Consider the following 17,367-nt stretch of genomic DNA (forward strand, 5'->3'; position numbering starts at 1 on the left):
ATGAAAGTAGGCTCAATCTCATGTTATTTACCCCTACAGTTCACGTATTTCTCCAGAAAGGAAAGCTCAATCGCCACACCGGAAGTCATATTTGATAATTTTGTTGTTGGAAAGGGGTGATCATTCTTCTGCAGCATGTTAAGAAGGAATAGATCTAGTATTCTTTAAGCTATTACATGTTATAGCTCCTACTTTAATGCTTGTTCTTAATTCTTATTGGAATTGTGATAGTTATTCTTTAAACTGTAGATTAGGGCGGTATCACATTGAATGGAGACGAACAGGGGTTTGTATGGCTTCCTTGGACTGGAGGTTACAGTTCTCTGCATTCACCCACCAGCACCACCCTTGAGCATTATAGCCAGCGTACCTAGGTTACCTAGGTTGAGAGATAATGTCCAGGCCAGAAATTAAGAAACGGTACGTGCAAGTTATCCATACAAGCACCATGGATGCGCCCACAACCCGGCCCACGGCTAAAGCTTAAACCGTGACATGGTATGAGACCCCCGAATGGCAACGGGATAATAAATACATCCTCAGCGGCTATCGCCCAGAAAAAGCAGATTATCTGGAGATCTTCACCAGCCTGACGTTATTACACAATGAGACTTGTCCAGATTTACTTGCTACGCTTGACATGCGCCATAGTCATTTTTTTCTTGGGTAGAAATGGAAAACGTCGTTTTAGCTCCGCCTAGGGCTTTATTAAGCCGTGCTTTACGGCGTTCCAGCCCTGGCTTAATCCAAGAAGCTTAACCGATAGGAAGATAAGGAGTACAATTCTCTACTTGATGAAGAGATTACATTTACGGAAGATATCTTAGGCGACGAGGTCTAAGTTGTACCTCAACGGGAAAATTGGAATTGCCCAGTCTGGGAAGCCGAGAGCGAGCATAAATTAATTTGAGACATGGCATTTATTTCTCCGAAATGAGGATCCTCGATAATTTAGAATCCACAAGATAAAATCCAAAGAGATACTATCATTTTGGCTCTACCTAAAATATATTGAAAGAATAGAGAGTAACATAGTTATTAAAAAGAGCATAATTTGAATCAATAGAGATAACGAACTGAATTTCATATATAATTCGAATCACAATCTACCAAAAGTACAGTCAATCAAATTACATTACGGACTGCCAAAGAGTCTCAAACCGGCAAGACAACTTTGACACCCATATATTCGCGCTGATGCATAATCTTGCCATCGACAATAACCTGATGTGCACCGACTCTGTTCTGCACAGTATCAGTTGGGTCGGTGCAGGTAGCGATTTGAATTTCGCGCCATTGCTTGTTGGTCGGGACAAGTTGCCCCTGAGAAGTGAGATTCTTGAATTCTCTGTAGACACCTTGTTCCTCGATACATCCCTCTCGCTGGATGAGCGGTGATTCTAGGCGGTTACTTAGCATTTTATTTTGTTGAACAATTCCGAATTACTTACCCTGCGCAGGAGCCATACGAAGATCACCAACAGAGCTGTTGAACAGCACTAGTGACAGGCGCTCCTCATTCAACTGATCCACAGGCGGCTTGAAGACTCTATGGCGTGTAGCCTTGAAATGGCCGCCCGAGACAATCTCCAAAGTATCTCCAATGTTAATCACAAGAGCGCCTGGCTTGTATGGCACATAGTACCACTGCTCATCGGCACCCCATATCTGGAGACATGAAATAGGAACAGAGAAGAGCAGCGTAGTCAATCCAAAGTCGGTGTGTCCGTGCATGCGAAGCCCCTTAGATGCTTCTTCAGTTTGCTTCTGGACGGGCCGGAAAAGGGCGTGACGGAAGTAGCCTTCGCCAGTCGGGCCACCGTGTGATTGTACGTTATCCCACAGATAGTCGTCAGGCAATTCCAGAACACGCGAAAATAGGGTGAGGAGTCGTCGGTTGACAGACTTCGTGAGGTAGTTGGAGAATGCCTCAATCTCGTCCATAAACGGGCGCAGACAGGTTGGGGTACGACTTATGTCTTCCCAGTCGGGTTTGTACCAGTTGAATTGTTCAATGCCATCAGCAGGTCCGCGATGGCGCTGATAAACACAAAATAGTTAGATTTTGACTAAGTTCAGTATACTCGGGCTTTTTTCCTCTACCTTGAATCCATATGGGTGCTTGTAGCCAGACCATTTGCCGGAGGTGTCGGGATCGAAAAGAAGTCGTTCCTTTTCTTCCTTGCTAATGTTGTTGAATGAGTACTGGGCAAGAGCAAATTGACGGTGAAGCTATAGGAACAACAATTAGTATGTAGTCAAAAGAGTAACATGCCTTTCTTACCTGCTCGAGGGAAACGCCATAGTTCTCAAGGAACAGGAATCCATCATCACGAATGGCAATCTTGACCTGCTTGATCAGGTCCTCAACCACAGCAGGATCATCAGAATCCAGCATAGATAGATCAATCGACTTCAATTTGGCAAAGTTGTGCTTCTCCTGGGTCACAGGGGGAGGAACCCATTCCGGCACAAAAGGTTTGCCGGGAAGGTCGGCCGAGGGAGGGTTGAACAGGGCTGCTGGTGCCATAATTTGATTTATTCAGAGGATATCTGGGTTTATACCAGGTGGAAGACAATCTTCGTACAGAATCAATTATATACTTGTGGGATATACCAGGGTGAGTACCTCTGTGCGATCAGACAATAAGGATGATCTGCATTGGATGGAGGCAAATTGCCAGTTGACCCCAGGAGGCTTTATCTGTGAGAAGAGCTCCTCGGAGGAAAGAGCACTGAGGAGCGCATCAGAACCTCTTTGCCTAGTCAGCTACCATGTTCTCTTTCCGTTGGGCAAAACTTTGCTTGAATGCAGGTTCTAATGACCCTCAATCATCTCTGTTCTCTCTACTTCTCCTTCGTACCTCCGGAGAGCTCCGCCTCTTTGCAAAGAGTACTAATCTCAAGTTCAAGCATGAGCTAGATTAGTTTGCGCTAGTCAATAACTGGCTGAGATCTGCTAGTACACCCCACAAGCTGCATTTTAGGGTTGCGGAGGAGAGCTCCTCCCCGGCTTGGCATCCTGATAGTGTCCAGATAGCAACTGTAAACTTTATCGGGGCTGGGCGTACTTGGAGCTCCTCCATTTTGATATGAATTACCCCTCCTCGAAATCCACAGATGATATGTTATTTTCTTCGAAGCCAGAGGAGGGGGAAGTATTTGGACAATTAAAACCACCATTCCCAACAAACTTTCTTCGTCGTATCAGTTTCCAACCTCGCCATACTCCCGTTCGAATAATCTTCTACAACATTCTTTCACGTATTATTACCAAGATGTCGCGCCAGCTGATTTCGAGCGAGAAGTTCCCTCCCAAGCCTCACAATAGTAAGTGTGACCGTAGAGCCACAATTGTGACAATTTGTTAGCTAACTTCGCCTCGTAACTAGGCCCTGCAACCAAGGTTCCCGGACTGGTTTTCTGCGCCGGTCAGACAGCTACCGGAGAGATTAAGCAAGCCACCGTGAGTATCTTCTGTCAGATTCAACACTTTAGCAACAAGCTAATCGACCCTATCTTGTATACAGCGCACTGTCCTCCAGAACCTCAAGGAAGTCCTGGAACTTTCCGGATCCTCGCTTGAACAAGTCGTCAAGTACAATGTTTACCTGGCGGATATGAAGGACTTTGCTGCCATGAACGAGGTGTACATTGATTTCCTGCCCCAGCCCATGCCGTCCCGTTCCTGCCTGCAGGCGGTTCCCCCTGGCGATGGCACTGTCATCGAGATTGAATGCATTGCTCAGGCGTAAGGGACGGCTACGTGGTAGTGAAAATGAATAGACTATAAAATGGAATACAAAGAAAACCATACTTTTCGCAAATTTCTTAGCCAATTTTTATCTTTACTATTTATTAGAATTATTATTATAATTTTACGCCGGCTCTAATGATTGAAAGCGATTACCTTATTTCAAAATTCAGATATCAAGGGACAACTCCCTACAAATTGCGATGGTTCAACACTAAACCTGGATAACTTCTGAAGGGTCATTTGTAGAGGTTCCCCTCCTTTCGTGCAAGATCAGAGGATCAGAAAGGCACAAGACAAACTTTGAATGCAGAAGATCGGATAAATAGAGGTGGTTATCAAGAGTTACGAGGGCGACTGGATCAATGTTAAATTCGTAAACTGGAAGCATGTATTTGTCTATAACGATGAAGCTCTATTATGAAACTATCAACTGCTGCGAGCAACCTCAAATTCTGAAATATACCAGTTCTGAATGGCTTTCGTGTCACCTGTTATGGCAACGGTATCATATCTCTTTCGAGCCTCCTTCGCCGTGGAACCATTATTGACCATGCGCGCAGCCCACTTTCCATGCTTCTTCGCCGCCGCGATAATCTTGTCAACAGCAGCCACGAACTCTGGCTCATCACCCCGAGCAGGTGTGTAGCCCAGAAGGGACTGTGCAAGATCATTAGGACCGATAAAGACCACATCCACGCCCGGCACGGCGCAGATAGCATCCACGTTCTCCACCCCCATCCGAGTCTCAATTTGGATCATGGTCAAGATGGTCTCATTGGCGGTTTTCATGTATTCAGGGGTGGTGAGCCCGTGACCGATGGCTGGAAAGGCTGAGCCTTGACCGCGTACGCCCTGGGGAGGAAACTTGGACGACGCGACTATCTGTTGCGCCTCTTCGGCGTTGTTGATCTGCGGGACCATGATGCCATGGGCGCCCGTGTCGAGGGCTCGCTTGATAATATCATGGGCAGGGCCGCGGATGCGTATCACAGGCGAGACACCTAGAGAGGAAATGGCTGCGACAGAATTGTGCATCGCGTCGTCCCCGATGTGGCCGTGTTCGCAGTCGATGATGATCCCGTCCACACCAGTCAACGCGATGATCTGAGCGATGCGAACGGATGGCAGTGCCATGAATGTCATCAAAGGGAACTCTCCATTTTTTATCTTGTTCAAAAGCCTCAATCGAGGGTTCTCGATGTCGGTCGTGTGGGCAGTGGGATAGCTGGCCATGTTGTCGGCTAAGAAGCTGGAATGAGGCGATAAGTGATGGAACTATTTCGCTCAAGCAATAAGATACCTGCTACTTATCATTCAGACACTCACTCTCTCTGCCTTAGCGACAAATGCCCTCCCACTCTCCCCTTATCCAAATGCGGCTTGTTCGCCACATCGGCCCACCGGGAGGAGCTCACCCCTTAGCCCTAACTTAGGTACTAAGCGTCCAAGCGGGGCCATGTACCCCAGATAAGACATCCTCAGTGCGGAGATCGTGCTTGCGCGCTCCTCCCCGCCCCAATCTCTTATCTCCAACCTTCCTAATGGACTCGTGCTTTGCCAGCGCATTAATGAGTCGATTATTTGTATAGGCGCTGTGACCATTGGTCGGCTGTCGGAAATGCCTGAAAGTCAGAGTGATTGCTTGGAGCACTTATTACACAGGCCATCCTTGCGGGTGACCACTACAGACCATCGGCATGAACTATTTTTATGCAGACGTCGGACTCCTGCCTGCTACAAACATGTCGGCCGCCGTTATGGATGCCAAGAACGATGCAGTGTATGTTGCCGACGATGACAATGTGTCGTCTGCGGAGGGGCAAGTCGTTGATACCACCGAGGGATATCGACAGATGCCCGAAGCGCTCCGTGATATGAGCGAGGATTATATCAAGAAGCTCAACGGGAAGCTGGTCCGCAAGATAGACCTGATCATTCTTCCCACAATTGGCATCTTGTACATTCTAAATTACATCGACCGCCAGAACTTGGCTGCGGCCAAGCTTCAAGGTATCACCGAGGACCTGAACATGACGACCCAACAATTCGCGACTGCAGTCTCCATTCTCTTCGTCGGATACCTCCCTTTCCAGATTCCTAGCAATCTGCTCATCACAAAGATCTCCCGGCCAGGAATGTACATTTGTGTAGCTGTGGCCATATGGGGCTGTATCTCAGCATCGACTGCCGCTGTCAAGACCTATGGCCAGCTGTTGGCCGTGCGAGCTACCCTTGGGGCGGCTGAAGCAGTCTTCTTCCCCGGTGCTATATACTACCTCTCAGCATGGTATACAAAGATGGAGCTGGGAAAGCGCATTGCTGGTCTTTATATTGCTCAGCAAATCGGAAACGCCTTCGGCGGCCTCTTTGCGGCAGGTATCATGCAGCTTGACGGGGTTCACAACATTTCTGGCTGGCAGTGGCTGTTCATCATCGAGGGCAGCGCTACCGTCGGCTTTGGTGTGATATGTGCGTGTGTGATGCCCGAGTTCCCGCATAACAGCCGCATCCTCTCGGATGTGGAACGTGCTCTAGCAGTCTGGCGTATCGAGTCTGAAGCTGGTGCAGCAGAGGGTACGGAGAACGAGAGCGTGCTCAAAGGCTTTGTTAAAGCCCTATCAGATCCAAAGTTGTTGCTCCTTATCCTCTGCAACATGCTTTCCCAGGTTCAGGGATCCATCGCCAATTACTTCCCTACTCTCATCGCGTCCCTGAATTTCTCGAGCACTGTCAGTCTGCTCATGACTGCGCCGCCATACATACTAGCCGGTATCGTCTACTACGGAATCATGTTCTATTCAGATCGAAAAAACACCGTCTACCCGATTATTCTTATATGCGTTGCAATCTCAGTTGTCATGTACATCATCCCAATGGCAACTCTCAGTATCGGCGCGCGCTACTTTTCCATGATGGTTCTTCCCTTTGCCTCTGTAGGTCCGCAATTGCTCCTCTACAAGACCATCAACTTGCACCTTGCACGGCCTATATCCAAGCGTGCAGCGGCATCTGCTCTGGTTAATGCCATTGGAGGTACATCGAATATTTGGGCGTCGTATCTTTACTACGCGCCTCCACATTTCTATGCTGCATTTGGGACTATGATGGGATGTGCTTTGCTCTTGGCTGCCACGGTCACCACATACCGCTGGCTAGTTCTGCGTGAGAATAAGCGCTTGGATTCCGGAGACCCTAATGAGATTGCGAAGGCGATCAAGGGTGGTGTGACGGAGGAAATGGTGCAGCTCAATTGGCGCTATGAAATGTATTGAAAGTTGGGACTTTGCGAATATTGGCAATTTGATTCATCGCTTGTTTTTTTATTCGGTCCATAGCTTACAACGGATTTTACATAACCATGGCAAGGCTAATAATAGTAATAGTAACAGGGTAATTCGTAATGAGCTTCAGCGTAAACACTGTTTCGCAAGCTCGTCCAAGCATGACATCACAAGCTTGCCAACTTGCCATCGCCCTCTGCGCTGGAAAACCTTCCTTGCCCACATTAAAGCTTGCTCTTTGTTGCCATCATCGACACCGACAACGCGCATAGCACCATGTACACCGCCACAGATAAGTTGCCAAGCAATCAAAAATGCTTTGTACGCGTACAAGGCAATCCACGGGGCCTCAGAGTCCGGTACCGGTGTCTCATCAAGATAGCGCAAGAACCAATCAACGTGTGGTTGAATAGCTTCGGACGCGTTGTCTTCACACAGGAAGTCATATGAAGCGGCCAGGGAAGCGGATTGATTTAGTACGGCATTGATGCTCCCCTCCACGATGCCCCCAGTATGAGACGGAGACCACATCTGCAATTCTATCATGGCTGTCTCCCATGTGGCCGTACAGGCTGCAGCGTGCGTTATTGTTGTTGGGCTTTCGCGTTGCGGACGAATAAAGGGGCTAAGCGCGATGAGCGATGATCTCAGCGCCTCGAATCGTTCTATGCTCAGCATTCCCGTCATGGAGGACCAGCCCGAGATTTCACGGGCGCTAGAGATCAGAAATTGTGCGATGTTGATAGCTCCATATGGATCAAACGGCGGGATCGTGCTGAGATCCGAATCGGCTGAGATAAATCGCCGAACTGCAACCGCATATGGGACTGAGGGTTCAGAATTCCTCGCCACAAGACGTCGATGCGCCCAATCCATAGACGAAGAAGCCGCCCAGTGGTCCTCTGGACATGGCAGATCATGCTTCACTTCCAAATGTGAGATTGAACGCGGGATAGAGAAGAATTGATACCAGAGCGCGTCAATTTGATGGACAGCAAAAACTGTTCGCTTATGAGTCTCGGCTCTGATGAACTCCCGCCATAATGAATCTAGGTCCTCGGTCGTAGTAGACTCGATTGACATTTGCTGCATAATTCCGCCGGCACGAGCTAGAGAGATCATGCTGGAGTGTAATTTTAATCCGTAGGCCGAGTAATCGCCACAATAATACATAATAGCACATATTTGGAGTAGCAGATACGATTGAACGAGGGAGACGTTGTTCGATAATGTACCTGCACTGCTGTCCTCGGCGGCAATGAGAACTTGGGCTCGACGAAAGCAACAAAGAGACAGGTTGGCACCTGAGCTTTCCTGATCACCGCATTCGGGATCTTCAGCGTATTGATAGGCGAGGGAGAGCATGCTGACGAGCAGGTGAGGAGGGGTTGTAGAGGTGTTAAATGTCGGTTGATGAAGAAAAGGGACAAATAGAGAGACGTGTGCGAAGAACAGATCGCAGCCCCGCTTAGTTTGTAAAGGAGACGGCATCCAATCGTCCGGAGATGGACTTGGGCTCAAGTCATCGAGTAGAAGAGGATCCGGGATATCTTGGCTAAAGTCGAAGACGGCCAAGTCGGTGTTGTATGAAGTGGGTTGTGGTATGCCGGCGACATTTGTGGGGTTAAAGAGGGATTCCTCGAGTAGGAGCTTCTGTTCCATAGTTGTCGCATCTTGCAAGGTCGAATCGCTGAATGAGAACGGAGCAGCATTGTTTCTGACCTCTTTTTGCGCAGGATTTGTGCTCTCTAAATCATAGCCATGCTCCAGCTGAGAATCCCTCGGACAAAGAGACACCTCCAATGTACTATCCTCGACCGGGCTCTGAGGAGAAACCCCGCTGGGACGATTTGGAGGTGAAGCAGAGTTCATATTATTTCCTCCAACTGACCAAACGTCAGGACTTCTTCTTAGTCGCTTCGTAGTCTGCTTTACCTCATATTCCGGATGCTTTCTCTTCATATGGCGATGGCATAGATCCGGGCGTGAGAAAGTGGCCGAACAGAAGCTACAGTGGATCGCTTCATCGTTCTGGGAACGAACGTGGAGGGCAGCATGTCGCTTCAGGTTTTCATGTCGGGTGAAACGGTGTAGACAGATAAAACATTGGAATGGTTGATAGGATGGTACCCTTCTGATAGACATGTTCGTTGTTTAGTTGTTGTCAGAACAAGTTCAATGTTGGGTTGTGTCAACGGCGACAAACCCGGGGCGGGGATGCACCAGTGTTATCGTCGCTATATGCCAATGATCCATCCAGTTAGCGGTCGGGCAGTTATCAGCGCAGGATATTATTACACTAAATATAAACTTTATTTTGTATTGATTTCGGACTTTATCATTGACAGACCGTAGATCATCTTACAAAGAAAAAAAAACGCAATAATGTTATAAATATAAGATCAACATTTGCTTAGGATCCACCTTTACTAGTATTGAAGTACTGAATTTGCTAGGTAATAAAAAATAGCATATCCATAATTGCACAAACCATTGTATAAGCTGAATTAGTAGCCGGACAGTTCACAGTCAAGCCTAGGACATCTTAATATATTTATTATAGAGATGTGTCAAATGCCAAGTATTGAACGTGCCCCACCATATGAACAAAGACCAACAAACGTACTACTTATAATAATTTTAATATTACTAGAGAATAGATTCTATCTATGAAAAAGGAAGAGGAATGGTATCCACCAGGGCATTATGATCTTCAATGTTGGAAGAGACTCATTTTGTGATTGTGGAGTCCGAAATTATAGAACGAGGAGGTTATAACTCATTAAATCTTTGTATATAGTACATACGACCATAGGGTGTGGAAAACAGGGCTTCCCGTCCGCTCAGCCGTACTTAAGCCACACGCCGGCTGGTTAGTAGTTGGGTGGGTGACCACCAGCGAATCCCAGCTGTTGTATGTTTTTTGCTGTCGCTCACCCGTCCTCTTATTTTTTTAAAATTATTATTTTAGATCCAGGCGGTTAAATTCAATTTTTACGGTGTGGATCAATGGCAATGGTCGGAGAGAGGTTGTTATGGAAGAACGTGACGCCAAGAGTTTAGCTCAGTATCCCCAACACCAACACTTGACCTCACGTCACTTGCCAAACAAGGGAGTCACGCATGAAAATCATGCACTAGTTGCACCGATTGAACGCCGACACGCCTTGATCCTTGCAACACCCTGATGACCAGCTGGCTATGATGCGTCTACATATCTGCAAGTCGGTCCCGTCCGCGACAGCTCTGTTGCGATCCGTTCCGGCCAGAATCTTTCTGTTCTTCCTCGTCTTTTACGTCCTCCTCGTCCAGATCGCTCGCACGACGTACTATCGAGACCCCTCGTCTGCTTTCTTTGACCCCGAGACAGGCTATCTGCCACGATACTCGCACACGCGCTCTGAACAGGCAGATGCGTTCATCGATCAAGTCAACTCCGGCGAGCTCGTCCCGACGCATTCCTCCGGCGATGCAGACATCTGCCTCGGTTTCGCAACGATAGCTCGCAATGGCGCCAGATATTTTAAAACAGCAGTCGGATCAACCCTCGAGGGTCTCTCCGAATCCGAACGAGCGAGCCTGCACCTGATTCTCTTCGTCGCCCACAGCGATCCGAACCTGCACCCAGCATACTCGGAAAAGTGGTTTCACGACGTTGCCGACACAGTACTGCTGTACGACCACGACAAGGTGGATCTGAACCGGATTGTTGAATTGGAGCAGGCGCAGAACAAATTGTCCGGTATTGAGAAAGGGCTCTTCGACTATACCTATCTTCTCAAGGCATGCCAGGCCACCAACGCCTCTCATGTGGTGATATTAGAAGATGATGTCGTTGCTTTGGATGGCTGGTTACATCGTGTGAGAGAAGCACTGGATAAAGCCGAGAGCCAAACTGCCGACCTAGGACGCTCTGAGTGTGCGTATCCTTAACAATCAATGTGACGGACAAAAATACTGACCACATAGTTAGACCTGTACCTGCGGATATTTTATACTGAAGAATACCTCGGATGGAACTCTGAAGAATGGCCGACGTACCTTTTTTTCTCCCTCATCGCCACGGCAGCGATTTGGCTCAGCCTTGTGGGAATACGACACCGCGTTCACTCTTCCAAGCGTTTTCTGTCCAACGAAAGCATTGCTGTGATTACCTTTCTATGCATGCCACTGTTGATTGGCTTGTTTTTTGCTTGCGGCCAAGTGTCCATGCTCCCGATTGCTTATGGCGTTCACGATATGCCGAGATTCGGCTGCTGCTCTCAAGGCTTCGTGTTCCCGCAGGAGCGAGTTCCGGATCTCATTGAATTCTACGAGTCGAGACATGTCGGCTACGTTGACATGTTGACTGAACAATATGCCGACGATAATCAAGAGCTCCGGTGGGCAGTAACTCCCGCATTGATACAGCATGTGGGCAGTAAGAGCTCTAAAGGAGACGACTTTCATACGAATTCCAAATACCAGCGCAGTGTCGCCGAACGCATCTGGAATTTCGCATTTGAGATGAACGACCCAGAGGCGCTTCGTGCCGAGCATCTGGCGCACTTGGAAGCAGCTTGATTCCTTGGGTATTGTGATAGTACTTCAATCCGCTAGCGGCCTTTTACGATGACGCTGTGACAAATGGCATACGAGGCGCCAGAGCCACAGTTAGGGCTGGCCACGACGTTGCAGGGCCAGTTCAGGGTTCCTTGAAGATGTCATCGAACACGAGAAATCTGGAATCAAGATATAAAGCCCTTGCAATGCATACTCGGCTCTTTTGGCCACCGCTCAGGGTGAGATACGACGACTTGCCGTACAAGCTGGGGGTTTACCGCCCCTGTCGCTGTCACGGTCCCGGCTTTGACTGGAATCCTATCAGTGGCAACTTCCCCAGCATCTGGAGGCTCGTCTCCAGGTGGTGAATCGGCTGAACAGCCTGGAAGTGGATCACAGTCGCAAGGGCAAGAAAATGGCGTGATAGGCGGATCTAGACCAATCTCTGTTCCAACTGCCACCGAATCCACGCCGATCACTGAGACCGGAGGTGTTCCTGGCGGCGCCCAGCCTACAGCAGCCGCCATACCCATCAGCAACTATCCCGTGTCTAGTAGCATGCCCGGAACGGCCTTGAACCTGCCCACAAGCAGCCAGCCTAGTGGGAGAATGCAATTGGCATCTAGAAGCGTGACCGTATCGGCCACTAACGCAGTGTTCACTGGCGTGGCTTCCATGGTGCATACCTCTGTTGCGGGCTTCTAGGCTTGCCTAGGCCTTTTGATGCTATTTTTACAGTTTGCTTGCTTACTATACAAGCTATAACTTAGTATGAAGACTGCTGAAGGGATTGCTTAATTGTCGATCATGCCATGCCATGAGCTCCTTGAGCTGGTAGATCTTGATACATATAGAATTTTAATGTAACCATTTTACTATTTTCTGAAGGGAATATTAAATGAGTCTTGTAAAGTCGGCGGGGATGTTAAACCGTGAATTAAACGTTGACTGTTTTCTAGACTGTCTGTTATTGCTTGTAACCTCGTTGAAACTCCATTTCCAAGTTCTCGCCCATGGAATTTTGTCTACACTAAAAAGAAAGCGTAGTTCTGGAAAATATGATTGCAAGAGCAAATGCTGTGGAAAATTAATAACCGATTGGTCGTCGGAGAGAAAACCGGTACAGAGTTCGGAATACTTGTTGCGGTCGACCAGTCAATAATAAGAATAACCAGCTGACTTCTTGCATACAGTTTTAACCAGTGATCATTCCCCAGTATGCTGGCCTTAGAGACTCGTATTGACCATCTAAAGCCTAGAAACTGCGATTCTCATAGGAACTGCCTGATCCGGCTAGCAGCGTGCACACCGCTTCTCGCCAGCCAGAACACAAACGACCTGACCCGGACGATGCCTGGGAACAACAGATTCGAGTTGAACACTGCAGAATTGGCATAGATGTACTCTGTATAGCAAACTAACTGTATACTTTATGTAATTCCGAGCAGTCGGCGGCATCCCGAGTGCTGGCAAGGAAACCACTTTCCGGGTGTTGGAGCAGCAGCGAAAAAGCGGAGAAGCGCCGAGGCTTAACCGCATGCGTCAAGCATCTCCAAAGAACACAGCAGAATCAGTGGAGAAGAGGGGACCAGCTTGATAGTTGCCCAGTAGTTACCCCGCAGAAAACCGGAGACTGCTTCGGAATTGAGCTACCGTGGCTGCAGGAGAATCTCAACAGCTTGACCGCGGATCGTGTTGCTTGTGCCTGGTATATGAACCGGACTCTCGCTCATTGAATTTGTTTCCATACTCCAAGTCTGTTTGTTGTGTTTAGCTTTTGTTTTTTCGCTGTATTTCATAGTACATTTTCCGTCATATCCAGAAGAATGTCGTCTCCGAAGCTCCAGGTGGCCGTGGCCGGCCTAGGTCGCATGGGTAAGCACATAGCTTCATGTTGATGCAGTATTTGTCCATTGGCTAATCAATTGACCACTAGGTCTGCGCCATGCTCGCCATTTCGCTACCCTGACTCCTCGCGCTGAACTCCTCGCAGTCAGCTCGCCCGTGCAGGCCGAGCTCGACGCCGCAAAGAGAGAATGGCCCAGCGTGCGAACATACCTCGACTACGACGAGCTGCTCAGAGAAGAACCTACCCTGCAGGCAGTGGTCGTTGCAAGTGCGACGACGATTCACGCCGAGCAGGCCATCAAGGCTATTGAAAAGGGTCTCCATGTGATGTGCGAGAAGCCGCTCAGCACAAGCCCTGAAATCGTATGTTTTTCCCCATCTTACCTGAGTAACTGACAAAGCTAACCAACAACAGTCACAAAGCGTCGTCACTGCCTACAAGCAGTCTATCAAGAAATTCCCCGCCCAAAAAGTCATCTGCGGATTCTCGCGCCGCTTCGACGCTTCATATCGCGATGCTCATCGCCGCATGGTCAACGGCGACATTGGCGTGCCGTCTGTCTTCCGCTCGCAGACGTGTGACAAACTGGACCCTTCAGGATTCTTCGTCGCATACGCTGAGTTCAGTGGTGGTATCTTTGTTGACTGCTCGATCCACGACATCGATCTTGCTCTGTGGTTCTTTGGCGAGGACAGCATTGTCAAGAGTGTCACTGCTGTCGGAATCACTGCTGTACAGCCGGAATTGCGGAAGCACAATGACCGTGACAATGCCATTGGTATTATCGAGTTCTACGTAAGCTATCCTATCTTGCCCTTTTGCTAGTCCGCCAAACTGACTCATACTTGCTAGGGCGGAAAAATTGCCCAGTTGTACTGCTCTCGCATGATGGCTGCCGGCCAAGAAGACACCACCGAGATCTTCGGAACAGATGGAAAAATCGCAGTCAACACGCAGCCCCAGCTGAACCTGGTGAACCTCTACGAGTCCACTGGTATCCGGCGCGAGATCCCTCCCGACTACTACGGTCGCTTCCGCGAGGCCTTTATCACCGAGGCCAACGAGTTCACGGCCTCGTGCCTGGACAACACCCCGCCGCCGATGCGCCTGGATGGAGCTGTCAAGGCAGTCAAGATTGGCTGTGCGCTGCAGGAGAGTCTGATCACGGGCAAGAAGATCGAATTCGACGAGATTGGCCGCCGTGTCGAGGCTGCGAAGCTGTAAACGTGTTTCATTTCCCTTTTCAGCGATAATCCAGGCTTTATGTTTTGTGCTAGACGTGAAAAAAAGAGACTTCTTTGGGACCCCATTTAAGAATATGGTTCATTCCTCCAGTTTATAAAAAGAAATATGTTTAGGGACGTCCTGGCTGCCGGCCGCAGCCAGCACCAATGGCACAACCAACGACAGAACAATTGATTGGTTGGTGTTAAACTTGCTAGGAATAATAATGTGCGATTATTCCTTCATTAATCTGACAATCTCACGCTTTATCTTCTTTATCTCGGAACACGTGCCGATCCAGGCCCTGGTCCACCATTCAGGCGAATCGGCGGCCGAAACCCGGCGAATAGCTCGAAAATATCCCGTTTAGGCAAGTAAGCTGCAGCCTCACTTAGTCCAGATCGGGATATCGGCGCATTAAATTATCAATACGATGTTGTAGGTACTTTCAGAGGATCCGAGGAGCTTGATGTATAAGTCTATTTCATACCAGGTGTGCTGCTCCCTGTCAAAACCTTGGGACACTGGCATCACGCGAATATGGCCAGTCCCAGCGTCGATGCTGCGTCCGACAGCTCATCGACCCCGGTGCCCTCGAGCCACGGCATAGATCGAGACCCCGAGAAAGATTTCCCCAAAGAACCCGAGCTGGCGCCAGAGGTGGACTGTAATATCGTGAGGTGGACTGGATCGGATGACCGTGACAACCCCCAGAATTGGACGTTTACACGCAAAGCAGGAACAACGGGGATATGGGTGTATGCGTGTCTGGCAACGGCCATCGGAAGCAGCATTTTCAGCAGTGGCAGTCAAGCGATCAGCGCAGAATACAACGCCAGCAGGACTGTGGTCACGCTGGGCGTTAGTCTTTTCATGATCGTAAGCAGGATATTCAAGCAGACATGCATGATTCCGGGGCTTCCAGCTCACCATGTCTAGGGATACTGTGTCGGCCCTCCAATCTGGGGCCCCTTGTCAGAGCACTTTGGCCGCAAATGGCCAGCAGTTATTGGCATGTCCCTGTTCACCATCTTCTGCATCCCCGCCGCCGTTGGTCAGAATATGGCCACCATTCTCGTATCTCGTTTTTTCCAAGGTACATTCGGCGCCGCGCCGCTCGCGCTCATCGGCGGTGCTCTGGTTGATATATGGAACCCGATCCAACGGTCAGTTGCATTGACTTGCTGCGTGGGGACGCTGTTCTGGTCGCCTAGCTTGGCCCCCGTTATTGGCGATTTCGTGACTGAGAATGTTGGATGGCGGTGGACACAGTGGATTAGCTGCATCATGGGCGGTATCTGCGCACTCCTCTTGTTGGTCGCATTGCCAGAGACTTATGCGCCTCTGTTGCTGCGCCAAAGGGCTGCCAGGTTGCGGAAAGACGGAGTTCCGGATGCGAGGTCGCAGTTTGATGGCAAGGCTTTGACAGTGTCAGACATTGCGAGGATATACCTCATCCGGGCTTTTAGTATGTGCATGTATATAAAGCGGCCATTTAGACTCTTGCGCTGACAATGCTTTTCCAGTGCTCCTCGCCACCGAGCCCATCCTCATCGCCGTGACGATTTACCAGGCCTTTATCTATGGCATGCTATACCTCTTCTATGTGGCATACCCGATCGTCTTTGAGGAAATCCGCCACTGGAACTTGGGAATCAGCTCTCTTCCATTTCTTGGTATTGTCGTTGGTGTCTTGTGCGGCTGTGCCGTGGTCATTGCACACATTCTAATAACTGCTAAGCCACCCAAGATGGATATAGATGGTAAACCCATTATCATCCCCGAGGAACGTCTCCCGATTATGATAATCGGCTCCATTCTCGTTCCAGTGGGCTTGTTCATCTTTGCCTGGACGTCCAACCCGGAAATCCACTGGATCGGCATGGCCATTGGCGGATTCCCCATTGGCATGGGCATGTACATGATCTTCGTCCAGTGCTTCAACTATATAATCGACGTCTACATGACCATTGCCAACAGCGCCATTGCGGGCAACACCATGGTGCGGAGCGGCTTCGCTGCTGCTTTCCCTCTGTTTGGACCGGCAATGTTTCACCGGCTCGGTGTCGAGTGGGCGACGAGTTTGTTGGCGTTTCTCTCGTTGGCGATGATTCTGATTCCGGTCTTGTTTTGGAAGTATGGGGCTCGGATCCGTGCGCGGTCGAAGAATCGAATTTCTAGCTGAGTGAAGAAGTGAAGAATTCATTAATAGAGTATATGTGAGATATAGAAAATGGATTAAAGGATTAAGCGATAGGCAAATGACATTTATGAGCTGATTTGTATGTCAAACCAGTAAAATGTTCTGTGTATTGATTCGCCCCCATTCATGATGCTGTCACGAGCACTCCTCAGTATCATCATCACCGCCACCATGCAGAAGCTGATCTTATGGTTTATTGAAAAGAATACCTAGGGTTTAATTAGTGTAGAGCATGGACTAGAGATTCAAAGCAGCTGTTTCCCTAGTCCCACGAGCTGCGGGAGAAACTTATAGATGCGGGGATATAGTTGGTTTGAAGGCTGATAGGTCCCACTGGGGCAGTTTAGAGTACGGATTAAAAGGACCGGATATTGTAGATTTTATGCGTATCAATTGATACCTTCAGGCAACTGGGGTCATGAATTGCGATATGCCATCTTAAACGGTTGTGCCGTCTTGCCTTCTTTCGACACATGTAATATTAATAAGATAGTCTATAATAGCTGTGTAA

The 17,367-nt window shown here is 48.8% G+C and overlaps 8 protein-coding genes across 8 annotated transcripts; 5 read left to right on the forward strand and 3 right to left on the reverse strand.

Annotated features, from left to right (window-relative positions):
- Window positions 1-1,155: 1,155 nt before the first annotated feature.
- On the reverse strand, window positions 1,156-2,530 carry TRUGW13939_11926 (uncharacterized protein; the record flags this gene model as incomplete). Its single annotated transcript, XM_035495030.1, has 4 exons — window positions 1,156-1,400; window positions 1,452-2,040; window positions 2,104-2,232; window positions 2,285-2,530. 4 exons carry the CDS (start codon window positions 2,528-2,530, stop codon window positions 1,156-1,158), a joined length of 1,209 nt encoding a protein of 402 aa, XP_035350923.1.
- A 748-nt stretch (window positions 2,531-3,278) lies between these two features.
- Window positions 3,279-3,755, forward strand: TRUGW13939_11927 (uncharacterized protein; the record flags this gene model as incomplete). The annotated part of the gene is made up of 3 exons (XM_035495031.1): window positions 3,279-3,330; window positions 3,393-3,466; window positions 3,531-3,755. 3 exons carry the CDS (start codon window positions 3,279-3,281, stop codon window positions 3,753-3,755), a joined length of 351 nt encoding a protein of 116 aa, XP_035350924.1.
- A 428-nt stretch (window positions 3,756-4,183) lies between these two features.
- Window positions 4,184-4,990, reverse strand: TRUGW13939_11928 (uncharacterized protein; the record flags this gene model as incomplete). Its single annotated transcript, XM_035495032.1, has 1 exon — window positions 4,184-4,990. The coding sequence occupies one exon, from the start codon at window positions 4,988-4,990 to the stop codon at window positions 4,184-4,186; it is 807 nt and encodes a 268-aa protein (XP_035350925.1).
- A 464-nt stretch (window positions 4,991-5,454) lies between these two features.
- Window positions 5,455-7,029, forward strand: TRUGW13939_11929 (uncharacterized protein; the record flags this gene model as incomplete). The annotated part of the gene is made up of 1 exon (XM_035495033.1): window positions 5,455-7,029. The coding sequence occupies one exon, from the start codon at window positions 5,455-5,457 to the stop codon at window positions 7,027-7,029; it is 1,575 nt and encodes a 524-aa protein (XP_035350926.1).
- Window positions 7,030-7,164: 135 nt separating this feature from the next.
- On the reverse strand, window positions 7,165-9,000 carry TRUGW13939_11930 (uncharacterized protein; the record flags this gene model as incomplete). The annotated part of the gene is made up of 1 exon (XM_035495034.1): window positions 7,165-9,000. One exon carries the CDS (start codon window positions 8,998-9,000, stop codon window positions 7,165-7,167), a length of 1,836 nt encoding a protein of 611 aa, XP_035350927.1.
- A 1,239-nt stretch (window positions 9,001-10,239) lies between these two features.
- Window positions 10,240-11,601, forward strand: TRUGW13939_11931 (uncharacterized protein; the record flags this gene model as incomplete). The annotated part of the gene is made up of 2 exons (XM_035495035.1): window positions 10,240-10,957; window positions 11,012-11,601. 2 exons carry the CDS (start codon window positions 10,240-10,242, stop codon window positions 11,599-11,601), a joined length of 1,308 nt encoding a protein of 435 aa, XP_035350928.1.
- Window positions 11,602-13,406: 1,805 nt separating this feature from the next.
- TRUGW13939_11932 (uncharacterized protein) lies at window positions 13,407-14,653 on the forward strand (the record flags this gene model as incomplete). Its single annotated transcript, XM_035495036.1, has 4 exons — window positions 13,407-13,455; window positions 13,517-13,791; window positions 13,844-14,224; window positions 14,282-14,653. 4 exons carry the CDS (start codon window positions 13,407-13,409, stop codon window positions 14,651-14,653), a joined length of 1,077 nt encoding a protein of 358 aa, XP_035350929.1.
- Window positions 14,654-15,193: 540 nt separating this feature from the next.
- On the forward strand, window positions 15,194-16,838 carry TRUGW13939_11933 (uncharacterized protein; the record flags this gene model as incomplete). Its single annotated transcript, XM_035495037.1, has 3 exons — window positions 15,194-15,532; window positions 15,593-16,121; window positions 16,180-16,838. The coding sequence occupies 3 exons, from the start codon at window positions 15,194-15,196 to the stop codon at window positions 16,836-16,838; spliced, it is 1,527 nt and encodes a 508-aa protein (XP_035350930.1).
- Between the last annotated feature and the right edge of the window lie 529 nt (window positions 16,839-17,367).

Source organism: Talaromyces rugulosus, chromosome VI (genome assembly GCF_013368755.1).
Source record: "Talaromyces rugulosus chromosome VI, complete sequence".
Lineage (NCBI taxonomy): Eukaryota > Fungi > Ascomycota > Eurotiomycetes > Eurotiales > Trichocomaceae > Talaromyces > Talaromyces rugulosus.